We start from the raw sequence: 27,649 nt of genomic DNA on the forward strand, positions 1-27,649 counted from the left end.
TAGGGTTTCAGTCAGACACCACTAAAGCGACTTAGCACGCACGCAGGAACTCCGTTCATAACAGTAATTCAAAGACTACTTCTGTGAACAATGATATAATGACTAATAAGCTAAAAATCAAAAAAGGAGGGTATTGTTAATCGGGGTCTGGTTCAGTTCCCTCATTGCGCCCGTATCTGACAATATACGGTAAGCGTCTAACCTCTTGCCAACGGCGGCAGCCAGGGCTATATCTCGCTTAAATCCCCCAAAGTTGGCCTCTGTGCCTGAAAAACGTCACCACATGGGACCCACAGAAGCGCTGCCGCTCTAGCTATAATCCCTGTGCGCCAAGACACTGCCCGGCGCCTTGGGCTAGCGTCCGCTGTCAGAAAAGCGGAACTAGAGATGGAGCTTTTTGCCCCTGACCAACATGGCCACTCTGAGACTTCAGACTGAGGGCGGCAGCCTACGGATCACGTGAGGAAAATCGCGGTCTTCTATTGGCTTCCTCTGCTGGACGGCCACGGGGACAACAACCCACGTGGGCCGGCCTTAAAGGGCCCGCGGCTGTCTCCGCCGGAGCTCTGCCCTCGGTGGCCGGCCGGGGCCCTCGAAAGGCAAGGCGGCGGGCGGGGCCCGGCGCTCTCCCGGAGCCTCGGTGACCGCCCCCGGCTGCGACGCGAGCCCCGAGGCGGTTAACAGCCAAGTCGGCAGACCGGAGAGACGCGCGAGGATCCCGCGGGCGGCCGCGCGGGGATGGAGGACGGCTCTGCAGGGCCCCGGCTCGGGGCGGCGGCCGAGGCGGCCGAGGCGCTAGCGCAGCCCGGGGGCACGCTGCGGCCCTTCGCGCAGTTCTCGGGGGCGGCCGGGCCCGATGAGGGCGGCGGCGACTGGAGCTTCATCGACTGCGAGATGATGGAGGAGGTGGACCTGCAGGACCTGCCCAGCGCCACCATCGCCTGCCACCTGGACCCGCGCGTGTTCGTGGACGGCCTGTGCCGGGTGAGGGCCCTGGCGCGGCGGCCCGTCGGGCGGAGGGCGGACACTTGTTGCCGGGACGAGGCGGCGCCGAGGTCCGGGGCCGGCCCGGGGCAGCCTCTTCAAGCCCGGCCGCCGGCGGGGCAAAGCAGCGATGTCCCCGGCCACCCTGCCTCGGTCCCCCTCTGTCCCGGCTGGGGTGGGAGCGCCCTCCCCGAGATCCCGGGTTCCCGAGCACCTGCCGGGCCGCGCGCTGCCCGCCCATGGTGGGGATCTTCAAAGGGGCTTACCTTTCACCTGGGCTGGCTGTTAACCACCTCCCAGCGATGCCCCTGCCCCCCGCCCCCGGGTGTGAACTCGGGTGGGTTAGAGGGGCGCCATAGCAGGAGACGATCGGAGGATGAATAAGCTGCCCAGATGGCCGGGGATGCGCGTACCCTCACCTTGGGGCTTGGGTCGTGCCGGGCACTTTACTTAACTCCTTTGAGGAGGGGTCGCTTCATTCATAGGGAGGAGAAAACAGAGACATTTGGCCGCGCGACGTTGACTCACTGTACATAAATAGGACGGCGTCTCCGCATTCTCAATCTGCACGTCTGGGAAGGAAAGCCAATATTTGGGTGAGGAGCCGCGGTTGCTCTTTATCCAGCGCTTGGCCAGTTTTGGTCGAATGGAGTTGGGGGAAGGGGACCATTTCCTAGGCCTTAAGGATAGTTAGTCGGGAATCCCGCTCCCTAAAGGGGCGGGGGGCAGGGGATACTCAGTAAAGGGGGAATTGGATTTTGTTTTCTGTTTTTATTTTCCCCTCCAGATCCCCACCTTTTATACACGTTGGAGGGTGAGGGGGCAGGTATGAGTAACAGATGGTGGTGGGGAGGAGGGATTTATTTCTGATCTGCAATCAGTGTGCAGAATAAAATGTGGACCTCATCGGGCATTGCAGGATAAAGCCTGCCTTTGAGAGAGATGCCTCATTAGGGGAGCAACTATCAAAGAAAGTGTTGCTTTCGGATGCTTGGCTCTGAGTCTGCAGTTGTCAGTGAACTGGAGTTGAAGGCGGCTGCCAAGAGGAACACCATTGGAACTGAGAATGGTGCCCTTAAGTACCATCAGGTACAGGCCCATCTACTCTCAGAAAGGATGTCCAGTGCTGTGTGCTTAGATAAGGGTCTGTGACTGCTTTCTAAAGCTCCAGTTGGCGCAAATACAGGGTCTAACTCCTTTCACTCTAAAACCTTTTCTCTTCTTGAGGCTGAGGTCTCTCAGCATACGGAGTCTCTTTCTTAAGGGTCCTAGGCTGTCATGCCAAAGGAGCAAGATCAGATCATACAAGATGCTGCTTGTGTGCCTAGCAGTCTCATAGTTTTGCAGTCTTCTCTGTGTCAGAGACCATCCTGAAATTGCTGCGTCTGAAATGTTGCCCACCTTGCAAGCTCTTCACTTTAACAAATGCGTGGAGATTCTGCTTTGAGCCAGGCACTATTCTAGGCTCCGAGGGCACAGCAGTGAAGAAAAGAGCCTTCCTGCCTTCAGGACTGGCATTTTTGTTGGGGAAAACAAGACAAGAAACAAATACATATCAAATAGGTCAGGAGGTGATGGTACTATAGGAAAAAAATTGGCCTTAGGAGATAGGGATGGGAGGGGGACGGCTGTTTTACCATGAAACGATTGGGAAGAGGCTTACTCACAAGGTACCGTTTTGAGCAGAGACACCATTCATTCATTTATTCTTTTACTGTTTAGCGAATGCTTCCTGTGCTTCAGGTACTGTTTTAGGCCCAGTGGACAGAGTGGTGAATGCAATGAGCTTTCTGCTTATGTTCTAGCAGAGGCTGAGGAAGGGAGAGACAGTGTTAAAAAGGGGGTGCACAGGTGGGAATCAGGATGATGTGATAGGGAGTGACCGAGGAGAGGACAAGGACTGGGCTACAGCAGTCAGGGCCTAGCAGGGACACTGCAGTGGTTCAGGAGGTTTAACGAAGAACTGGTTGGTTGGGGCAGGACTGAGGGAATCAGCAGAGAGTGTTGGACAGAGGAAAGTCCTGTTGCTGGGGAGGAACCTCCTGGCAGGAGCTGCAGACATGGAGGGGTGGAACTGAGATGCTGAAGCAGTGAGCTGCAGGTTAAGAAGTACCCCAACTTGCCCCAGCTTTCTGATCTCATCATTGGTGGAACCAAGCTGGCAGCCAGGAGGCTGGGGACCCCAAGCAGTGCAGCTGGTAGGTGGGGTCAGGGCTCAGAGAAGGTGGAGGGGGCAGAACACGGCCCTGGGATCAGTGCTGGTAAAGAGGACCTACAGAGAGAGTCAGCCTGCAGCCCACTTTACACCAAGTGGCCCCGGAAGGCCACTCTGCACTGCTTGGATGTGGCTGGCAGGAAGAAGCTCCTCATGTAGATAGTTTGTGGTGGGCATCCAGGCAGAGGGCATAGCAGATGCAAAAGTTCCAGTTCAGGGATGAGCGAAGGCCTTTCCAGGGCCCAGTGAGGGTGATGGTTGTGGCCGAGGTTGGATGCAGCCAGGGAATGGTTCCCTGGGAGCCTGGGAGGCCCTGTGAGGGATTCGGGTCCTGTTCTAATTAAAAGCTAGCTGGAGAATGGCTTTGGGGAGGGAGGCTGGGTGGGCAGGAGAGGCAGAAAGGAGGCCCCTTGTGAGCATGTCAGCTCAGGTTGTCAGGGGAGCTGGCCAGGTGTTTGCACTAGGCTGGTGGGGTTGGAAACTGTGCTTTCTTCTCCATTTGGGGATCAGGAGCTCCGAATGTGGGCAGGGGGGCTCTGTGCCTTGGTTGCCCATCTACAGGGTCCTTAAGACCACTGGAGAGCCTTCCAGTAGAAAGCTAGTCTCTCATTTAGCCAACACCACCCCTCCAGGTGGGAAGATGCAGTTTCTGAGATTTCAGTTGGACAACCTTATTGTTTTGAAGGCCATTTTTCCTAAAGCTGGAGTGTCACCTTGGGGTGCTGTAGTGAAAATGTGATTCTACTTGAGGTCAGTGGTGTCTGACCCTTGAGTAGGCAGACTGTTAACTGTGTTGCCCACAGAGGTCCCCTTTGTTCTGGTGGTCTGGCCCTGCAGGTATCTTTACTTGGTCTGTTGGAGGGTCACCTGGGTGAGTGACAGTGTCTTAACCTGTTAAAGCTACTGTAACAAAATATCACAGACTGGTGGCTTCTAAACAACAGGAAATTATTTCACACAGTTGTGGAGGCCAGCGTGGCTGGGTGAGAGCCCTCTTGTGGGTTGTAGGCTCCTCTGTGTCCTCATGTGGTGGAAGGGATGAGTGAGCTCTGTGGGGGTCTCTTACAAGGGCACTAATCCCATTATGAGGGCCCCACCCTCATGATCCTTAATGACCTCCCAATAGCTGATACCATCATCTTTGAGAGGGAAGACATCAGTCTATGAATTTGGGGGAAACAGGCATCCAGAGGGTGGCAGGTGATGTGAAGGAAAAAGGCTGTGTCAGTGTTCTTCCCATGTGTATTCATGTCATTCTCTAACCTTCATCTTAAAGGAAATAAAGAAATTGACCTGAACTATCAGTTCATTTCCTGGTGGCACAGACGGGAAAGAAACTGCCTGCAATGCAGGAGACCCAGGGTTTGATCCCTGGGTTGGGAAGTTCCCCTGAAGAAGGGAATGGCAACCCACTCCAGTATTCTTGCCTGGAGAATTCCCTGGACTGAGGAGACTGGCAGGCGACAGTCCATGGGGTCGCAAAGAGTCAGACAGGACTGAGCAACTAACATCAGTTCATTAGGGAGTTAATATCAGAAGCCCATTTTTTAACTATCACAGTTGGATCTGATATGTAAAATGTATTTTTGTTAGCTGGATCATCATCCAGTATTGTTAATTGTTTATCTAAAAAATGACTGAAACCATATCATCATTAATTTCAAGTAATATTAGTCATTTCAAGTAATATATTAGAGAGATTCACACCATTACGAATAAATGAAAACTTTTATTAAAATAAGATTATTTTTCTGTTGTACAAATGTTTGCTTAGCATATTCCACTGCTGTATTCTTCTTGTGAACCTTTTTGGTTTTTACTGAGAAAGCAGAGCTGTGCTTTGCACCAGAAATTACCTGTGCTTTGGATTGTTGGCAGTGGTTGGCTGGTTCCCTGGAATAAGAGTTCAGTTAGTTGTCACCATGCTAAACAGAAATTCAGAGTTCTCGCGTAATATTGTTAGTTTCCAGGCAGTAGAGGTGGTTCCACAGAGTAATGGAAACGAATACCATGTTTCTGTTGTCTGAGCCATGAATGTATATGTGACCGACAGAGCTTTGCCTGCAGGCTAATTTGGAAAATGCTAATTATAGAAAAATTCACTCTCCTAGTGAATAAACTCACCTTTCTTAAAACAAATGTCCATGTAAGGTTTGTGATACTGCCATAACTTTCCTCTGAAAACATGAAATATCCTGATGGTCATGAAAGGAGTTGGAGCGGTGTCCTTAAATTCTTTTCATCAGGGAAGGCCCCTGAGCAGTTCACGAAACGCCTGTGCCCAGGCCCCTTCACACCAACTCCAGTCTTGGCCTGGGAGTCGTGGCCTGGGAGACTCCCCAAGGTGGTTCTAATTGAGAGACAAGGTTGAGGCCCACTGTCTAGCCAAAAGGGGTCTAGCCTGACCAGAGTCATTGTTATATCATGAAAATATCCTTGAGTCATTGATCACCGGTTCCACTCTCAGCCAGATCTGTGCCTTGGTCTTCTCCAGTCCAAAATGAGAGTCAGGGCCATGCTCTGGGGCCTCCCTTCTCCTAAGCGCCATTTGACCCTGTGGCTATAAAGCAGGATGACTGGCCATCAGCCCCAGAGCCCAGCCTTTGGGACAAGAACACGTGAGCCAAGAGCACCTCCTCGAATGTGGGCTTGCCTCGCATGGCCTCTGTCCTCATCCTCTTGTGCTGCTGCTCACTCCTGCTGCTGCTGCTAAGTCACTTCAGTCGAGTCTGACTCTGTGTGACCCTGTAGACGGCAGCCCACCAGGCTCCTCCGTCTCTGGGATTCTCCAGGCAAGAACACTGGAGCGGGTTACCATTTCCTTCTCCAAGGCATGCATGCATGCTAAGTTGCTTCCGTCGTGTCCAACTCTGTGCAACCCCATAGAGGGCAGCCCACCAGGCTCCTCTGTCCACAGGATTCTCTCCATCAGACGTCAGATCCCAGACTTGGCCTCCCAAAGCCTGTAGTTTGGTAGTAAACAGGTTATCACTCAGTAGTGATCTGATGATTGAAACGTTGGGGAGCTCCCAAGTGGCACAGCTGAGGTGCGTGGTTTCCACTTGCACGGCTGTTATGTGCTTGGCCGTGTAGCTGTCTGTGTCTGTCTCGAGTCAGTTTGTGGCAGCGTGCTGTAGAAGAGTTAACAGCTGGGTTCCGTTGCAGCGTGACATCCCCGCCTGCCCGGACCATCACTTCCAGCCTAGTGTCACCGGCTTGCTCAGACTTGACCCAGGCCTCACATTTCACCATAAACCTCCTCAAGTGTGGAGAGATTTTAAGCCAATATGGTATGCTTTAGTTTATTTGGGAAAGTTCAGAATGTTCTAAGTTTAAGAAAAGCCCGCCTATTATATATGTGCAAAGTTTACAGTTATCCACCGTTTCCCTAATTTCAGAATTTCTGGCTCATGTATAAACAAACAGAACATATTAACATCCACGAGGTTCTTTTGATCGCTCCTCCCTGTTCCCCTCCCTCGCAAGCATTCGATCCCCTTTTCAGCTCAACCCATCAGCACCCGTCATTCATTGCTCAAAGCATATCTTCTTCGGTGCAGTCATTTTAAGGACTTGTCAGCAACTACAGACATTTCAAGCCCCAAGACAATTACATAAAGGAACCGGGGGAAAAAAAAAAAGGCTTTGTGATAGAACAGCTAAAGCAGAGGCTGTTTGATTCCAGTGTTTATATTTCAGGCTCTACTCCTTTCTAAAAAGGCCAGCAGATGACACGGTCCATTCTTTTTGCCTACAGGCCACCCCTGTTCTGTGACTGCCCCACTCCTGTACGCTGATGGCGCTTGTGTATGTCAGTGTGTGTGTTGGGGGTGGGCTGGGGAATTGCCTCCTCGGTGTATGTTTTCTGTGCACAATTGTCAGGACCCATTTCAAGGGCTGAGGAGAACTAGTAATTCAAAATACAATTCAGTTGTGACAGAGAATTTTTTCCTTTGTAAATACTAATCAGAACGTGGATACGCTGGCACTTAATGAAACTATAAGTGACTCTGCTCTGCTCTCTGAGCAGTGATGGGCTACACCATGGCCATACTGGAGTGGGCTGCCATTCCCTTCTTCAAGGGAATCTTCCTGATCCAGGGATCGAACCTATAACACTATAAAAGAATGCGATTTTAGACTCCACTAATTAACGTAAGTAAAATATCTGATTGATAGGTTTACAGCAAAAGCTGTCAGTCCATATACTGAACTGAACATTTCTGAACTGAAAGTTCAGAAAATTAAAGCTTTTTTTTTTTTTATGTTGGGAAGGCTCAGTACTTTTCCTTTCATTACTAATTTCAGCAGGTGCAATATGTATTTCCCATGTGTAATCATAATTAACACCAGAGAAAGAGGTGTTTGAAGTTGGCCTGAATTCAGAATTAAAAGACAAAAATGTTTTTGGATTCAGAAAGCTAATTTTGGAGTTTGTTTTTCGCTCAACAATAGCTTGTTTTACTTTGTCACCTTTATCATTTTTGTTAAATTTTCTGCTTTACTCTACTGATAATAAAATAGTTTCTGTTCATTTATGTGAAGTGCTTTCTGTGTAATATATACCATTTCATCATTTTACAAGAACTCTGTGAAATTGGTACTATCATTCCCATTCTACAGATGTGAAAACTGAGGCCAGGAGAGGCCAAGTAACCTGTCCCAGGTCACATAGTAAGTGCTGGCCCTATGATGCAAACCTGCTTTCATGTTAGTTGCTCAATCATTTCTGACTCTTTGCGACTCCATGGACTGTAGCTCACCAAAGTCCTGTCCATGGAATTCTCCAGGCAAGAATACTGGAGTGGATAACCATTTCCTTTTCCCGGGGATCTTCCTGACCCAGGGATCAGACCCCAGTCTCCTACATTGCACAAAACTGGTTTTAGCCAACTCCAAAGCCTGTTCTGGAATCATCTTACAGTATGTAGTAATGCACGTGAATTTTTCATATCTTTCATATCTTATTTCAGCCCTAGGATAGCTCTATGAATAAAGTTCTTTTATCCACAGGAAACTGAGGTTCAGATGAATTACAACTCTGTTATTCTCTCAGTCATTTATTTATGTTTAACAGGTATATTTGAGTGCTTTTGCTACATCAGTCGCAGCCCTGATGACATTCTTGGGTTCAAGCAGAAGGCAGTACCTGGGTGCTGGAGCCAGACAGACCTGGATTGAAATCCTGGCTCCATCACTTCACTCATTTATTCATTCATTCAACTCATTCACTCCTTCCTTCAATCATTCATTCATTCACTCATTCAACAAGTATTTTTTTAGGTAATATATTGTTTGAATTTCATTTTTATTATTGTCATTGAGTTTGTACATTTTGATACATTTTTAAATTTAATTTTTTTGAATATAGTGATACACTCACATTGTTCAACACCCAGAAAGTATTAAAAGGTATATAGTGAAAAGTCTCTCTCCAGGCCTTGATAGTCAGTCCTCTCAAAAGTAACTATGATTTTTGGTAAATGTTCTGCTTCCAGAGTTTCTATATGCATGTTTGAATATAACATGGGTATTTCACTAGACTTTCATCTCTTTCCCCTTGACACACTAAAGTTGCATATTTGTTTACTGTTCTGTATCTTGATGTTTTCCCCACACAACGGTGTAGCTTGGAGATGTTTCCATGATGGTTCACAGAAAGGTCTCGTTTTTTCCTGCTGCGTAGTATTCCATTGCACACATACTATACTTTGTTTAACCAGCCCCTATTGGTAGATATTTGGTTTGTTTCCATATTTTTCCTGTTACACATGACTTTTCCATGAGTTACTTCAGATGGGTGGCAGAGAATTCGTCTAGTCAAAGGGCATATTCATTTTAACACATGTTTCTCAGGGCCTGCTGTGTTCTGAGCACTGTGCGGGTGGCAAGGCCCTCTGTAGGACCCCAGATGAGTCAGTCAGCCTCCCCAGGCCCAGGCTGCCCAGTTGCAGAAGGAGGACAGTAACTCTACCCCCCACAGTCTTGGTGAGGTCAGTGTGAGAGGTCACAGCCCTTGTTGAATGACAGACAGCATCCTTCCTCCTGGTGCTCCCAGGCCGGCAGGGAGGACACACGATTTTTTTTCTTAATTGTATATGCTATGTAAATACAGCCTACGGGCTTCATGGGCTTCCCAGATGGCTCAGTAGTAAAGAGCCTGCCTTCCAGTGCCGGAGATGTGTGTTCGATCCCTGGGTCAGGAAGATCCCCTGGAGAAGGAAACGGCAACACACTCTGGTATCCTTGCCTGGAGAATCCCACGGAGACAGGAGCGTGGCAGGCTACAGCCCATGTGCTCACAAAGAGCTGGACACAACTGAGCACACATACACACACACACATGCAAGGGCTTAACAGATCCCTAACAAACCACCCGTCCTTGGGCAAGATGTCCTCCCAGACCTCCGCCGCTTCATCTATGAAGTGAGCTGGCGGAGCTGGATCAGCTCAGCGAGTCGCTTCCGGCTCTTCCGTCGGTGGAGCGCAGATGGCCTCTTTGCCCCTTGCTCCCCCATAGGATTTCCCTGGCAGGAACTGGCTCAGGAACAGAATATTCTTTGGTGTGACCGTGACTCTAGTTCTCTTCCGTCAGGCTTTCCAGCCTCACACCTGTAGGGGAGACAGAACCCTGCCTCTGCGTGTCCTAGGTTTTCGGCTGTGACTCTTTAAGAGAAAGATGGATCACAAGAGAAAACAGTTACTAACGCATGCAGTATGCATCAGCGGGGAGAACCCTCAGCACGACGACGTGGAGACTTAGAACTCGGCTTGTACAGCCTCTTCAACAAAGAATAAATTGACAAGAGAAACGGTAGGAGGGAGGGAAGCCGTTTCAGGCTTCCAGCTCGCTGCAGGGAAGTCCGTTCGTGGGAGGAAGCTGATGGGCACAGTGGCACACTCCTCCATGAGAGTCTGGAACGTCTCCATTAAGAGGGTCATTTATATCCTACCTTCAGACAGGAAAGAGAGGAAAGATGGAGGTTTCCTGCATATGTGCTTCGTAACTACCTTCAGATCCAAATAACTTTTATGTTGAAGAGGCATACTTGGGGGGTGACATTCTGGCTTCCCCATCCTCACACTCCTGCCTTACCCTGCAGTGGTCCCTGGGAAGCCTGTCTGCCAGTTTGTGGAAGAGAAGAGGTCAATTTCAGTCACTTAACTGCTTGTGTCTATAATTGGTCTTGGAAATTTCATTGCTCCAAGAGGAACCTGTGTCAGAGACACTCTACCTGACCCCACAGCCAATTCTGTCCAGTTGCCATTTGAGAGTTTGCCAGAGGTTTATCCTCACAAAGCCAGAACACTTGAGTGGGACTTTTCTTTTTTTTTGAAGTTTGTCCATTACTAGGGACTTTTCCAGATCTCCTGATAGTCACTTATTATCGACAGGGTGACTGCGTGCTCCAGTTTGCCCATCTCGTCCCAGGAAGGTTACTAGTAGTCCCCTCTTTCATCTGAAGTTTGAGTGATCCATTATACATGTACTTAGTAATTATACAGTCTGTGATAAACACCCTTTTAGCACTTAGCGTTGGCCAAATATTTTATGTACATCATTAAATTTCATCCTTGTGCTGAGTTGCTCAGTTGTGTCCGACTCTTTGCAGCCCCATGCCCTGTAGCCTTCCAGGCTTCTCTGTTCATGGGATTCTCCAGGCAAGAATACTGGAGTGGGTAGCCATGCCCTTCTCCAGGGGAATCTTCCCAACCCAACATTGCAGGCGGATTCTTTACTTGTCTGAGCCACCAGGGAAGCCGACTCATCCTTCTTACAACCTTCTGTGATAGATACTGTATTTGCCCATTTTATAGATGACAAAGTCTTTCTGCTGCCTTTGCGAAGCTAATTAGCACATAGAATCCCATGGCAACTGGGCATCAGATTCTAGGCGCAGCTACAGAACCACGGCAGAAAGGACCTCGGGCTCAAGCCTTTTTCATTTCTGCAGGGAGGAATCAAGGCTCAGAGCGGTGCTGAGGTTTCCTCAGGGTGAACTCACTACATACTGGCAGAACTAGAATTTTCCCCCAAGCCGCCAGTTACACCGCTTGTCTGATTTCCTGTGCGATGATGTCCTCCCCTGCTCCGTCCCCCAGCCCTCGCTGAGCATGCAGAGCTGCTGTTTAGTCAGCTGAGTCATGTCAGAGTCTTCTGTGACCCCCTGAACTGTAGCCCGCCAGGCTCCTCTGTTCCATGGGATTTTACAGGCACAAATATGGGAGTGGGTTGCCATCTCCTGCTCCAGGGGGCACCCAGGGCATGTGGATAATGAGGTGGACATCTAGAGTCCACCATCGGCTGGAACAGGAAGAACTGTCCCTGCTCCACCGTTAGGGGGCCCCCGAAGAGCAAGGTATCTGTGGTCGGTCCTGGTGGAGGGGCAGAGGAGACGGTGTCCTGAGAGCTAGTCCCCAGGCTGTTCGAACACCAGCGCCCGCCACCAGGGGGAGGTCACCTCACATAAGTTCTGCCATAGAGACTGGTGGTTGCCTTAGGATATTTCTGGCATCAAAGACAGAACGTGCATTTTCAGAGGGAGAACTCCCTCCTTGTGCTGCAGAGAAGCTATCATAATCATCGGTGTGTAGGTGAAACTCACAAGTGGAGAGACACCCCCTCCCCTCCCAGAAAGCCAGCCAGGGGAGGGGACCCTCCCTGCTGCTGGGCAGTGGGGCCCCCTATGGTTCCAACGGGGAACAAGGATGCTGCGCTCGCCTGAAAGAGTGACCCCCCTCTCCAGCTGCCCCTAGTACACCCTGTGACGTCCTCCGCCCCCTGCTCTGATCTGTGGTTACTTGTTCAGATTGTGACTCAAACTACCAGCCTAAAGAAATACAAAGAGAGCCCACTCAGACAAAGCAGGCACTTCACTGCAGAGATAAGGGCAATTTTCTGAGCTGGCTTCTGCCATTAGGTTGCTACAGAGATTAGTTTTCAAAGGCAAAGCTCTGTGGTGACCCCTGTCCTCTGAGGAATTATCTGCTGCCCAGGCGACATGGTGACAGTATTGCTGAAGTCAGGATTTGGGACAGTTTGGGTAGATCTCAGCTCTGCTCACACAACCACCTTTCCATCCTAAGCTGCAGATCTCAGATGGTGATGGAGAACCCTCAGGCCAGAGTCAGCTGACTGCTGTTGTTTAGTCGCTAAGTCGTGTTCGCCCTTCGTGACCCCGTGGACTGCAGCATGCCTCGCTTCCCTGTCTTTCACTGTCTCCAAGAGTTTGCTCAGACTCAGGTCCATTGAGTCTCTGATGCCATCTCATCCTCTATCACCCAGTTCTCCTGCTCTCAATCTTTCCCAGCATCAGGGTCTTTTCCAGTGAGTTGGCTCTTCCCATCAGGTGGCCAGAGTATTGGAGCTTCAGCATCAATCCTTCCAGTGAGTATTCAGGGTTGATTTCCCTTTGGGTTGACTGGTTTGATCTCCTTGCTGTCCAAGGGACTCTCAAGAATCGTCTCCAGCATCACAGTTCGAAAGCATCAATTCTTCAGCGCTCAGCTTTCTTTATGGTCCAACTGACTATAAACTCCTAAAAACAGACCACTCATTAGCAAAACTCACTGGGTTATAGTTCATGAACCGGCCAGGAGACCCTTGCAGACGTCTGGCAACATCTCTCTCTCTCTGGAACAGCCCCATCGTAGATATATCCTTCAAATTCAACCACCTCTTTGACCCTGACACAGCATTTCCAGAATGGTTCTCATTTTTCACATCAACTCTGAATTTGTGTATTTCTTCACAGTGCTTTATAAGTTTTCAGGGCATGCTCAGACCCCAGTGTGTTCTGTTACTTGTTATTTCCTTGATATATCTTGGGAAATACCATTATCGAATGGTCAGGTAGTCTGTAACCTCCACGTTCAGAGTATTTCCATTATTTGGAACACAATGAAGATAGTGACCTGGTTCTCACTTCTGTGAACATGCCTGAGACGGTGGCATGGATGAGTTGGGTGGGCGTAGAGAGGTGGTGTGTTTGGGGGGTGACTTCCTGCGTTTATTGGAGTGTAGCTGTGCAGAGGATGGAAGAGAGTCCACTGTGCTGTATCTGTGGCTTGGACTGAGGCAGTAACAGCCAGCCTGTGGCTAAGATTGTGAGCACATTCTTTATCTTCTATTGTAAAACAAGGGCTGGGTAGTCCTTTACCTTACTAGGATACTGGGAGAATGAAATATAGCAAGGCCATGTTTGTGATAATACTTGAAGACAGAACATACCCTGAAATAATCTGTTTAGTCTTTATCAGGACTTTGTTACTTACTTTATGATCAGAGGTTTTGTATTGAATCAGTTCAGTCGCTCAGTCGTGTCCGACTCTTTGCAACACCATGGGCTGCAGCACGCCAGGCCTCCCTGTCCATCACCAACTCCCGGAGCTTGCTCAAACTCATGTCCATTGAGTCAGTGATGCCAATGTATTGAATAGCCATTTCATTTTTATTTCTTTCTCCTTTCTTTTCCTCCTCTGTTTTCTCTCCTACATAGCCCAGGGACCACACTGGCAGGATCACCTACTTGCAGGCTTTCTTCTTGCGTGTTGTTCACCTTATTTTTATGGCTTAGCCCAGAGTGAAAGTATCCAAAAGAGAATGCACGTGTTACCCCGAGAATGCCCACCTTCTTTATAGACAAATGCCTACCTTCCTTAAGGGCTTCCCTGGTAGCTCAGTGGTAAAGAATCCTCCTGCCAATGCAGGAGACACAGGTTCAATCCCTGGGTCGGGAAGATCCCCTGGAGAAAGAAATGATAACCCACTCCAATATTCTTGCCCAGGAAATCCCATGGACTGAAGAGCCTGCTGGGCTGCAGTCTGTGGGGTCACAAAAGCGTGGGGCATGACAACAACCTACCTTACTTTGGTGTTGCGTGTGTTAAAAGCACAAAGAGCCAGACACAGTTGAGCGACTGAGCACAGTGCAGACATGTTATAGAAGCAGTAAGATGCAGTAGTTACAAGGGTGGACTCCAGAGTCAAGTCGGTCTGAATTCAGATCCCAGCTCTGTGAGACCTTGGTCAAGGAAGTTATCTTCCCTGTGCTTCAGTCCCTTTGTAAAATGGGGTAATAAAAGTATGAGATGAAAAGAGCATATAAATAAAGGGTTAAGAATAATACCTTCTGTTAGCAGTTTTATTTCAGTGATTACTAAAATGCAGACTGTTGTATCTGAGATTGCTTACTGCTGTAATCCTGTGCCCAGGATAGTGTCTGCCACATAATAGGCATTTAATAAATATTTGTGCAGCAGTGGAAATAAGACATTAACATTATAAGGAAAGTATTGCTCTTTTAAGTTCATTAAACGTCAAGCCTTATTTTCCCAGGAGTAATTTTAGGCACCTCCAGAAGCTGCCTACATTATCTTAGCCCAGTAGGCTCTGCTGAGCTTCCAGGTGGCTCAGTGGTAAAGAATCTGCCTTCCATGCGGGAGACTCGAGTTCGATCCCTGGGTCAGGAAGATCCCCTGGAGTAGGAAATGGCGACCCACTCCAGTATTCTTGTCCGGAAAATTCCATGGATAGAGGAGCCTGGCGGGCTACAGTGCATGGAGTCACAGAGAGTCAGACAGGCCTGAGCGGACTGAGCGCACGGAGGCTCTGCAGCGTTAAAATTGTTGCACGTGCGTGTGTGCAAGTGCGCGCACACACACCCCCAGGCCTGTATGAAATTGACAGGCTTAGATTTTCCTCAACATTTAGGATACTGTTGTGAAATGTATTGTAACCGAAGACTACCCTGGCATGTTATCACTTGTAATGCTTAGAAAACCATGTTTTAACATGAATGAGTGTTGCCACAATGTTGAAAACAAAGAAAACTATAAACACTTAAAAAAATAGGTCAGCAAGATAATGTACATAAAAAACCATCAATTTTATCTGAAACAAAATCATTATTGATGATGAAAAGAAATCCTAGGCTTCTCCACACACACACACACACAATCCTGTAATTGAAAAATATATTGTCATCTTTGCTGCTGAGGTTTTCCCCCCTCACTCCATCCCTCCCCTCTTCTTTCTCTCTCTCTCTCTGCTTCCCTCCCCTCCCTTCTCCTTCCTTGTTCTTAGAATGCCTTTTTGAGGACACATAGATCTTTTCAGAAATTCACTGTCATCTGCTGAATCCCATGTGCTAGCCAGCCTCTGGCCTCCTTGGTAGAAGGGAGCAGGTTGTTCTTGGCCAAATCTCGTCTGAAGAGGGCAAAGTCAACTTGTGATCTTCTTATCTCTGAACGCTGCTGCCCTGGTTTCCATCAGATTGTGCCAGGAAAGATGACCTTCCTTAATGAAATGCATGCTGTCTGCTTAATACTCAGTAGCCTGCTGTGCTTTTAATTAAATGAACCAGTCTTTAAAAACTTGAGTCTTATCCCCGAAGCAACATGGCACCCACAGTCTGTCCCCAGGTCAGCCATTCCAGATGGTTACATCAGAGAGCGAGCAGCACCCGTGGGGACTGAAGATTGGATCGAAGGGCTTTAGCGTGGTGTGATCTGGGCTTATCATTCTTGGGGTGCTTTCTTTGTGCTTTTGGTCCAGGATAACTCAGCCTTCATCCAGCCTTCCAGTCAGGGTACAGGCACGACACGCTGACTTTAGCAAGAAGTTACTCACCGTTGTATTTACATCTACACCGTACCCGGGTGTTGTTCAGTTGCTAAGGCGTGTCTCACTCTTTGCCCCCGCCCCCTGCCCCCGTGGACTGCAGCGTGTCAGGCCTCCCTGTCCTTCACCAACTCCTGGAGTTTGCTCAGACTCATGTCCATCGAGTCATTGATGCCATCCAACCATCTCGTCCTCTGTTGTCCCCTTCTCCTCCCGCCTTCAATCTTTCCCAGCCTCAGGGGCTTTTCCAATGATTCAGTTCTTTGCATCAATTCTTTGTGCTTTGAAGACTAATTCATTATAAAATTTACATTTGGTCACTAAAATAAAAGCATTAACTGAAAATATCTCATTCTTTTCTCTCATTCTGTTTGTTAGAAATAACCTCTAGTTTTTATGTGTATTCTTTCATACATAGTCTATATACACCATGTGTATGTATTTATAAATATTATATACACTCTTTTGCTACTTGCTGTCTTAAAATATTAGACATCTTCCACAAGACTCAATGCATTTCTTTTGATAACTGCCTTGCATTTCTTAATAAGAATGCAATGTAGTTTATTCTTTTTTCTTTTTTGTTAGACTTTTGGCCACGCCATGTAGTCTGACCAGGGATCAAACCCATGCCCCCTGCAGTGAGAGTTCAGAGTCTTAGCCGCTAGAGCCCTAAGGAAGTCCCAGCAGTTCCTACTGATAGACATTTAGTTTGTTTCTAGGTTGGGTGTTTTGTTTTTGTTTTTTCCTATTGTGAGGAGCATCCTTATACAGACCTCCCTGAGTGTCCATGGGTGACCCATTCCAGGACGTGTGGTTACCAAAATCTACAGAAGCTTGAGTCTCTTATGGTAGATGACATCATATTTGCACATAACCTCCGCAGTGTAAATGCTCTGTGCATGCGTGCATGCTTAGTCGCTCAGTCGTGTCCAACTCTTTGCAACCCTTTGGACTGTAGCTCGCCAGGCTCCTCATTCCATGGGATTCTGATGAGAATGCGAATACTGGGGTGGGTTGCTCTTTCCTTCTTCAGGGGATCTTCCCAACCCAGGGATCGAACCTGGGTCTCCTGCACTGGCAGGAGGATTCTTTACCCTCTGAGCTACCAGGAAAGCCCCTACAAAGAATGAAAGCAAAACGCAACGACCAAACCTTGTTGGTATTTTGAGTGAGATTCCTTTGGGTTGATATTTACTTTGGGATAATTGACATCTTTAAATATTATGTTGTTATAATGTTGTTCTGGGCTTCTCTGATAGCTCAGATGGTAAAGAATCTGCCTGCAATGTGGGAGATCCAGATTCGATCCCTGGGTTGGGAAGATCCTTTGGAGGAGGAGACGGCAACCCACTCCAGTATTCTTGCCTAGAGAGCTAGAGAATTCCATGGACAGGGAGCCTGGTGGGCTACAGTCCATGGGGTCGCAGAGTGTCAGACGCTACTGACAGAGTGACTAACACACAGTGGTGTTCTACTTACTTAAGCCATCTTTTATGCCATATGTGCAGGTTTGGCATTTTCCATATGCATATATATATTCTTCACATAGATCGCCTATATATTCCTTTAGTTTGTTTTTATGTTTTAGATTTTTCAGTGTAAATATTTTCATGTAAGTTTAAGAAATATATTAAAATATGAAATCTCCTTTTCCATTAGACTTCCTTTTCCTTTCATGTAAAGGGACTGTTGTTTCCTGCATATTGACTTTGTAGCCATCTGCCATACTAAAGCCTCTTATGGTTTCTTCTGCATTTTGCAGGTGTTAAATCACATCATCTGCAAATAGTGGCAGTCTTGCCATCCTCTTTGTAATACTTGTGTTTTATTCTCTGATTCACACGGCACTCAGACACTAGATTACAGGAGCTTGTGGCCAACCCTTGAGGGAAGTGTGCTGGTGTTCCACCATTGACCTGAACCTTGGCCAGGCAGTGTGGTATTTTAACTCACCTCTGGTATCTCTGACAAATACTTGCCTGTCCTAGACCTGGTTACATGCAACAGACACACCCAGCTGTCTCATTGCTTTTCTCTTACCTAGCACTCAGTTCTCCTTCTAAAGAAGTGACTTCAGCCTTTTGGCCAAAGTCATCATCTTCCAGGAATTCGCCAGAATGACCAACAACACAAAGGAAAAGAGGAGAGGCACCTGCTTTGTGTTCTCTAGGTCTCTTAGAAAACACGGATCCGTTCCTTTGGCCACATATGTGCGAATCCACAGAAAAGGTAATATTGTGGACATCAGGGAACTTGACAACTTGTGGGCGCTGTTGACAGTGGAATACCCCCAAATGTTCCCATGGCAAGACTGGAAGAGTCCACAGCGTGGCCTGACGTACTGTTGGGATTGTGGCAAGCAAGCAAGTTAAGGATATGGTTCCTGCCAAGACAATTAATGTCCACTAGACAGCTTCCTGAAACATGGGAAGGGAAATGATCGGAAGAAGAAGGAAGCCAAAGGGGAAGGTACTTGGGTTCAACTGAAGCTCCAGCTGGCTCCACCCAGAGAAAGAAACTTTGCAGAAACCTGCAGAAAGGAGCTTGAGCTGCTGGAACCCATTCGCTATGAATTTAGGGCATAACAGGTGTAAAAAAAATAAAAGGTCTCTGGACTATAAAAAACAAAGAAAAAGAAGTGACTTCAAGAACATTAAAAGCATTTTTATTGTAGTATTGTTGATGTACAATATTATGTAAGTGTACAATGTATTGATTCACAGTTTTTGACCGTTATACTCCAATTGTCCTTACTATAAAATATTGGCTATATTCCTCATGTTGTACAATACATCCTTGTAACCTGTCGCTTTCATACATAATAGTTTGTACCTCTTAATCCCCTAACCTTTATTGCTCCTGCCTCTGCCCCTCTCCCCGCTGGGAACCACCAGTTTGTTCTCTGTATCTGGGATCGGTTTCCGTTCTGTTGTATTCACTACTTTAACTTTCAGATTCCACATGTAAGTGATACACAGTATTTCTGTCTGACTTAATTCACTTAGTGTTAAGTGACTTGCCCTGCAAGTTCATCTGTGTTGTTGCAGATGGCAAAAATTTCCTTCCTTTTTATGGCTGAGTAGTATTCCATTGCGTGTGGATCACACGCACCGCATCTTTCAAGAACAGTTTCCGAACCCTATGTCTCTGTCTGCACAGTCTGGACGCTGCTGATGGAGCGCCCTGTGTTGATGGAAATCTTCTGTGTCTGCTCTGTCCCTTGTGATAGCCGCTGAGCATTTGAGACGTGGGTGTGACTGTGAAGCTAAATTTTATTTCATTGAAATTAATTAATTTAATTAAAATTAATTTAAATCATGATCAACTATTGAGCACTTAAAATGCAGCTAGTGCTGCTAAGGAACTGAGCTCTTAATTTTGCATATGTTTAATTTATTGTTTTATTTTTATTTTTTTTATGTTAAGACTATGCTTCATGGCACAAGGGTTCCTAGTTCCTCGACCAGGGATTGAACCTGTGCGCCTTGCTGGGGAAGCACCGACTCTTAATGACAGGACCACCAGGGAAGTCCCTTAGTTTAGCTGAAATAGCCGCCTGTGGCTATTGGCTCCAGCAGTGGGCAGCACCGGTTCTTCCATCATGAATGACATGAAAGGCTGGGACGTGAGCGTGGAAAGGACCCGGCAGCCCCGCTGTGCCCGGAGGGGTGGCGGATGGCCTCGGAGCGTCACACGGCACGTTCGTGGTTAAACAGGAGAAGCCAGGCTCCCTGTTCTCGTCTCTGGCTTTTCTCACTGTGCTTGACCCTCCTCTCAACTCCTCCCTTCCCACGTCCCTTCTTCAAATGACAGCTGAAGTCCAGGTGTGTACTGACTTACACACCTTTGATAAACACGTCTTAACCCACTGACTTCTCCACTAAGTCTGGAGAAGTCTGGCTTCGGGGCTGGTGCAGATGTAGAATTTTCAGCTGTGTGGTCTTGCCCTGCAGGGCCAAGGCTCTGTCGTGAGAAGGGCAGGTGCAGTGGGCCTGGCCACGCCCCACGGCGGTGAGTCCAGGTGCAGTGTCTGGCCTCTCTGCCGGTGAGATCAGAACATCCTTAGACACCTGAGGATGTCTAAGATGCTCCGGCATCCTCAGGAACACTCGTTCTGTGCCCTTTCAGTTCACATTGTCTTCTGGTCCCTTCCTTAAAAGATTGTAAACATCGGTGCTTCCAGCATGACAGCAGGGCATTGCTCCCCACCCCTTGGCTAATCTAAACCTTAAGAGAACTCATGTCCTGCAAGTCAGGGAGGGGGATAAAGAAAGCAGAGCCTTCGAGAAGGCCCTCAACCGGGGACTCCAGGGTAGAGGGAGGACCTCTGAGTCTTGAAGGGCCCCACGGCCTTGTTCTTGAGGCCCTTGGAATTCTTGCCGCCTCTGCCAGCCCCTTTTCTTCCCCAGGGGTTCCTGGTCAGTCACTCAGGGTCACTGCTGGGGTCCTCCTTAGCTGGCCCCTCTAGCCGCTCATTCAATGGAGGCAGGAGGAACCCACCCAGGAAGGAACTCTTTTTTTAAAACAAATAATTGTTGACATACAGTTGATTTAGAGCGATGCGCTAGTTTCAGGGGAACAGCAAAGCGAGTCAGCCGTGTATCACATGCATACATGAGGGTGGCAGTCCAGTCACTCGGCCGTCTCTGACTCTTGCGACCCCGTAGACTGCAGCCCACCAGGCTCCTCTCTCCGTGGGGTTTCCCAGGCAAGAATCTTGGGACGGGTTGCCATTTCCTCCTCCAGTGGATCTTCCCGACCCAGAGATCAAACCCAATCTCCTATATTACAGGCGGATTCTTTACCGCTGAGCCCCCAGGGAAGCCCATACATATGCATATACCCACTCTTTTTTTTTAGATTCTTTTCTCACATAGGCCATTACAGAGTATTGAGTAGCGTTCCCCATGCTCTACAGCAGGTCCTTATGAGGTACCTGCTTTATTTGTAGTAGTGTGTATGTGTTGATCCCAAATCTTCCAGTTTATTTTTCCCTGCCCCTTTACCAGGCCTCCCTCTGGTGGCTCAGACAGTGAAGAGTCGCCTGCAATGTGGGAGACCTGGGTTTGATCCCTGGGTTGGGAAGATACCCTGGAGAAGGGAAAGGCTACCCACTCCAGTATTCTGACCTGGAGAATTCCATGGACTGTGTATAGTCCATGGGGTCACAAAGAGTCGGACACAACAGAGCGACTTTCACTTCACATATATATATATTATCATCTTAGAAAGGCTTCCCTTGTGGCTCAGCTGGTAAAGAATCCAGCTGCAAATGCGGGAGACCTGGGTTTGATCCCTGGGTTGGGAAGATCCCCCAGAGAAGGGAAAGGCCACCCGTTCCAGTGTCCTGGCCTGGAGAGTTCCATGGGCTGTGTCGTCATGGGATCACTGGAAGGAGCTCTCCCCTTTCTCTGGTCACGGTCAGCTTAGTTGTTAAGAGTGCAGGACTGCCTGGGGTCCAGCCCAGCTCTGCCCCTCCTTCCATGAGGCCGGGCCACGCTCCACCCGCTCTGTGCCTCAACTTGCCTGCCTGAAAAATGGGGGTGGTCACCCTCGGGGCCCCTCCCAGGGCTCCCAGTGAGGAGCGTGTGAGTCCCTAGATGGGGAAAACTCAGATGGCCTGCCTTGCCAGGACACCCTCCACAGAGGGTCACTCTTCTTTACACGGGAGACGTGATGGCTCTCCCTGTCCTAAGAGCAGGTGACCCCCGCCCCCCAGGCCCAGTCCCCCTCTGCCCCTCCAGGGAAGCTCTAGATGCAGATTTGGGGAGCACTTCCTGGATGTATGCAGACGGCTGAACCCCCTGGCCCCAGAGAGTCTCCTTTCCTGGCTGCATCACACATGCGACCCGGCTTGGTGGAGGGGTGGCTGGTGTGTCTGACCGCGGGTCCCGGCCCCTCGGGGCGGCTGGTCCTGCCCCCGTGACCCCCGTGTGAGCTGCTGGGGTGTCAGCTCCTCAGGCGGGAGGAGGGCCTGCCTCCTGGAAGCCTGATCACAACCCCCACCGTGTTTCTCTTTCTCGGCCCAGGCTTCCAGAGTGGCTCTGATGACAGCACCCACCCGCAGAGCCTGGCCCCAAGCGCTGGAATCTGCGATGAATACATGGCTTGTGTACCCTCATCGCAGAGTCAGTAATTTGCTAAAAGGTCAAACTCAGCTTGATCAGAACACAGCATATCTAGGATTCTAGTCCTTCTGTTGCTCCATTTCCCCCCCGCCCCCATGATCAGGGAAAAATCTTGGAGAACTCTCTTAAAAACTGGGCAACTTTTCCTCCCCCTGGGATGACCTTTTCCCCTGCCTCTCAGCACCATACAGAGAAGGGAAATGGAGCCCCGGTGACCTGACCCACTGTCTACACAGCACCTACTATGTGCCAGTGCCCAGAGCAAGGGGCGCACCTGGGGGTGCTGATGCAAATGGTTGTGTGGTGTGTATTCCACGCCAGGCACTGTTGTACATGCTTAGCAACGTGGATGGGTTGCATCCTCACACAGACCCGGGCGGGAGATGCTGTTCTTGTTCCCATTTGATAGATGCAGGCACTGAGGCCAAGAAGCCTGCTCATCGCTGCACAGCTAAATTGGGGTGGGGGCTGGACTTGAACCCAGAGTCTGGGTTCTTAACCACTCTCCCTCACCCCAACCGCCTCTCCGCTCTGGTCCCTCACTTTGCCTGAAGCCAGCATCCCTGGGAGGTACTCACTTGCTGTGTGAAGATGCTGAGGCCTGGAGAGTCAGTGTACAGGCCAGTAGCCCGCCTGGGGTTCGGACGCCACACCCAGGGCCCTGACTGCAAGCCCTGCTCCTTCCTGGCGCCTAGAGGCTTTGCCAGTCCCAGCCCCTGGACCCTGCCCTCCTCCCCTCTCACATCACCCATTCAGTTGAGTGACTTCAAGGGGCTCCAGGCTCCCCTAAAGGGAGCACCTCTCTGCTCCTCTCTCCCACAAAACATTCTCATCTTCTTTCTTTCTTTCTTTAGCCGCATCTCTGACTACGAAACTGTTCTGTCTTCCCACACGCGTGTTGACTGGTCATGTTTCCCCTAGCTTATTTCCTCTGGACAGTTCTTATCATTTGCCTGTTCAGCTGCTGGACTGTTTGTTTTAGGCAGGTCCACTGTCTGACTCAAGGGTCAGGACCGAAATTCCCCTGAGTCCACCAGTCAATACATAACATCTCTGTCCCTCTTCTGGCCTGCAGTGACTCTGAAAATAATCACGTGTCCTTGGTGCTGAGTAAGGGGATGAGAAGGTAGACTGTGTCCATCCCCCAGCCCTCCAGCCTCACAATCATAAACCAAGGGTAGGGACTTCCCTGGTGGTCCAGTGGTTAAGACTCCATGCTTTTCCTGCAGGCAGTGCGGATTCCATTGCTGGTCGGGGAGCTGAGGTTCTGTATGCCATGTGGTGCAGCCAAAAAAAAAAAAAGGCAACAATATAAACAAAAAACCAAGTGTAGAGTGGCAGTGTTTTTCTTGCGTGGAGGTCGAGGCTGTACCTGGTTCCTCCTGTCTGGGGCCTAGCAGGCAGGAACCTTCCACAGGCGTCCATCAAGGGAGTAACTGGGCAACTCCCATGTATTAGATGGGAAGACCCAAGAAAACAGAAACTGGCCCAGAACTTCCACGAGAGAGGAGAACACCCACAGCAGTTTTCTCCTTGGTTTCCCAGACATTTCCCCATTTCTGTATTCACTGAACCCTATCTCATATTCTGAAAACCATGCATACCTGTTCTCTGGGTACATCTCACTGAGGCCCAGTTCCCCCAGTCTCTAGGAGGCTCTGTGTCCATGTCTACAAAACCCACACAGTTATTCCAGTTTAGGCCGCCTCTCCCCCCATCCCTTGCCTAAGAGAGAAGGCAAGTGGGTTCACGCATGAGGACCTTCCCATCCTTACAAGACAGCAGTAACGCCAGCTCGCTTAGCATCCCTTCATAACTTCCCTTTTTAAAAGGAAGCTAGTGATTTGATGTCGTACCTCAGCCCATGTCACCAGCCGAGTATTATTCGTAACTAGTGTTTTATAATCTGTGGTGATGCATCCGGGCATCTGTCCTGTGAGGGTGAGCTTTGCATGTGGTAAACACAGGTTGTGCCTTGTCCAGTAGCCATAGGCACTCTGCAAGCACGCAGTTGACAGGTGGGAGGGTGCATTAGCTTTGTGTCGAAACACACGAAACCTCCAGTATCTGAGCATTTTTTTTTTTAATCTAAAATTGTTGATGCTTCACTATGACACCTCCCTCTATGATCAGGTTCCTCGTATGAAACCGTCTCAGTGACCTTCTCTGCAACTGGAGCAGGATCGAGGTCCTCATATGAAGACCTGGTCCATATAAACTCAAGTTACGTTTTATTGAAATCTCAGTGAGGGAGAATTTAGCTCATTTCAGAGAGAAGGCCAGCATCCAGCCCTGGCACGTGACTGTGCTTGTGGGCCCCTGTGTGGCGAAAGCCCCTCTGCTTAGAACCCAGAGCTCGATCCTGTCTTCATGCTCCTGTGAGAGTGTGCTCAGTCCCTCAGCCTGTCTGACTCTGTCCAGTCCCACAGACTGTACCCCACCAGGCTCCTCTGTCCCCGGGATTCTCCAGGCAAGAATACTGGAGGGGGTTGTTGTTTCCTCTGCCAGGGGATCTTCCCGGTCCAGGGATCGAACCTGCGTCTCCTGCATTGGCAGGCAGGTTCTTTAACCACGAGGGCCACCAGGGAAGCCCCTCTTCATGCTCCCAGATGCCCTTGAAAGGAGCAGCACCACAGCCTCTTCCCAGGTCCTCCTGGAGCCCAGTTAAGTCAGGCTGGCGAGGTTTTCCTGTGATTGAAGATTGACGTCACCTAGTGATCACCAAGTGTGTAGAAGTCACATAGGAAAAACTCGTCAGGGATGAGACAGCCTCAGCCCAGAAAACGTTCCATCTTGGGATCAGGAAACACAAGGAAGAGACGATTGGGTCCTGTTCGCTTTTTAAGGCTCCGGATGGCCCCAGAGAGACAGTTTAGATAGAAAAAGCAGGTTGAGGATCTGATGAATGAGTGTGGGAAAAACTGTCCCACTGTGTTGAAAGTGAAGTTGCTCAGTTGTGTCTGACTCTTTGCCACCCCATGGACTGCAGCCCACCAGGCTCCTCCATCCATGGGATTCTCCAGCCAAGAGTACTGGAGTGGGGTGCCATTTCCTTCTCCAGAGGATCTTCCCGGCCCGGGTCTCCTGCACTGCAAGCAGATTCTTTACCATCTGTGCCACCCCCTCCCCGCCCCCCACCCCCGGCATTGTGTTGACCTGCCAACTAATCCTGGAGCTGGGAAAATGGGACTTACCCCTCCCCCAACCCCACCCCAAATGTTCAGCACCTCCCGATGCAGTGTTGTATTCAGAAGAACAGCAGCCTAAAGACTGATCCTTGGGTTTTATCAAATCTTTTTTTAGCCCCTGAGTCGGGGGACAGTGCCAGCTGGTGTGGCCATGTGCTTGGGCATCATCAGTTCAGTTCAGTTCAGTTCAGTTGCTCAGTTGTGTCCAACTCTTTGCGACCCCATGGACTGCAGCACATCAGGCCTCCCTGTCCATCACCAACTCATGGAGCTTACTCAAACTCATGTCCGTTGAGTCGATGAAGTCATCCAACCATCTCATCCTCGGTTGTGTCCTTCTCCTCCCACCTTCCATCTTTCCCTGCATCAGGGTCTTTTCCAATGAGTCAGTTCTTCACATCAGATGGCCAAAGTACTGGAGTTTCAGCTTCAGCATCAGTCCTTCCAATGAATATTCAGGACTGATTTCCTTGCAGTCCTGGATCTTCTTGCAGTCCAAGGGACTCTCAAGAGTCTTCTCCAACACCACAGTTCAAAAGCATCAATTCTTCGGTGCTCAGCTTTCTTTATAGTCCAACTCTCGCATCCATACATGACTACTGGAAAAACCATAGCCTTGACTAGCCGAACCTTTGTTGACAAAGTAATGTCTCTTTTAATATGCTGTCTAGGCTGGTCATAACTTTCCTGCCAAGGAGTAAGCATCTTTTAATTTCATGACTGCAGTCACCATCTGAAGTGATTTTGGAGCCTAAAAAAATAAAGCCTGACACAGTTTCCACTGTTCCCCCATCTATTTGCCATGAAGTGATGGGACCATTTGCCATGATCTTAGTTTTCTGAATGTTGAGCTTTAAGCCATCACCCTGCACTAATGAAAGCGGGGCTGTCTGGGGAGGGAAGCCCAAGCTGCTCGAGAGAGCTGCCTGCAGGTGGGGCCGGCAGGGGTGGGGTCCGGGCTCCTCCTGACACCTAGGTGCAATGCCAACCTGGCATTTCCCTCCTTCTTCCTCCGTGTCCGCTCCACTCCCTGGCCCCCATAAGCAGCACTTCTCTTCTGGATGAAAGTTGAGACATTAGGGTGAACTGGATTGTTTTTCTCAGGTTTCCTGACTCCCCAGTGTTTTTCTTTCATCTGTTGACAAAGGAAGATGAGGTCAAGATGATGAGCTTTGAAAGCCTGGCAGAGGGAGCAAGGAGGTCAGAGAGAGTGTTCCCGACTCTTGGTGGCATTTTTACAGGTAGATTCCTGGTCTCACTGCAGCTGGCTGTGTAAACCACCTGTGTCGTAGTGGGGGTAAAGGGGAGCGGGTGGGTTACATGAGATGGTGGCTTTTTCTACCAACTTGTGTCCACTGAGGGCCATTTGGGTTTTCATTAAAGACCCTGATGCTGGGAAAGATTGAGGGCAGGAGGAGAAGGGAACGACAGAGGACAAGATGGTTGGATGGCATCACCGAGTCAACAGACATGAGTTTCAGTAACTCCAGGAGCTGGTGATGGACAGGGAGGCCTGGTGTGCTGTGGTCCATGGGGTCGTGAAGAGTCGGACATGACTGAGTGACTGAACTGAACTGAACTGAACTGAACTGAACTGACCATCGTTAAGATCCAAGTTGTGGGATCTTGAACCTTTTAAGTAGATCAATTAATTGAATTGGAATTCAGCAGCATTTAAATGACTTAAAACTCTGTTTAGTCTCCAGGTAGTTGTGTTTGAAGCTCAGCTTTGATTTCCATCCCTTTCTTCACATCCTCCAGGATTTCCCTGTCTCCAGTGTCAAGGGGCATCCCTGCATTGGCCAGTCCGTCTCTGCTGCTTCCATGGGTCACCAGGCCTTTGCTCTCACTCTTCCCTCCCCTTGGAGGAGTTTTCTTTCAGAAAGCATAGCTGGCTTCTCACGTCCTCTGGGTCTTGGCTTACCTGTCATCATCTCAGGGAGCAGGTCCCTGTCCATCCTGTTTCAGCTGCACACCCCCCACCCCCGCACATCTTCTGTTCCCCTCACTTTGTTTTCCATTGTCCTGCTTCTCACACGCCGCATGTCTTACTTATTGTTTATCATCCACTTCTTCCTATCTGCCTGTGAACTGTGCATGGGTGGAGGTTTGTTTCAGGTTGTTCACCGCTATGTCTGTGTCCCCCACTCCTAGAGCTGTGGGAGGTACACAGTAGGTGCCTACATCAGTACGTATCAAATGAGGAAAGGAATCCTCCAGACAGATTCCCTATGCCTGGTGTCAGCTGAGCAGCATCCAGGAGGTAAGCCCTGGGCTTGACTTGCTGTTGATGCCCCACACGTCATAAGGAGCTTCCCTGGTGGCTCAGATGGTGGAGGGTCTTCCTGCAGTGGAGGACACCTGGGTTCCATCCCTGGGTTGGGAAGATCCATTGGAGGAGGGAATGGCAACCCACTCCAGTATTCTGGCCTGGAAATCCCATGGACAGAGGAGCCTGGTGGGCTACAGTCGATGGGGAAGCAAAGAGTCGGACAGGACTGAGCGACGT

The 27,649-nt window shown here is 49.3% G+C and overlaps 1 protein-coding gene across 1 annotated transcript in view; it reads left to right on the top strand.

The window, feature by feature from the left end:
- The first annotated feature begins 551 nt into the window (after window positions 1-551).
- The window catches only part of RCAN1 (regulator of calcineurin 1), a 115,658-nt gene continuing 88,560 nt past the window's right edge, over window positions 552-27,649 (top strand). The window contains exon 1 of the mRNA XM_043892716.1: window positions 552-984. Coding sequence (XP_043748651.1) covers window positions 739-984 — 246 coding nt within the window. The 5' untranslated portion in view covers window positions 552-738. The remainder of the gene's footprint in view (window positions 985-27,649) is intronic.

This window comes from Cervus elaphus, chromosome 31 (genome assembly GCF_910594005.1).
Source record: "Cervus elaphus chromosome 31, mCerEla1.1, whole genome shotgun sequence".
Classification (NCBI taxonomy): Eukaryota; Metazoa; Chordata; class Mammalia; order Artiodactyla; family Cervidae; genus Cervus; species Cervus elaphus.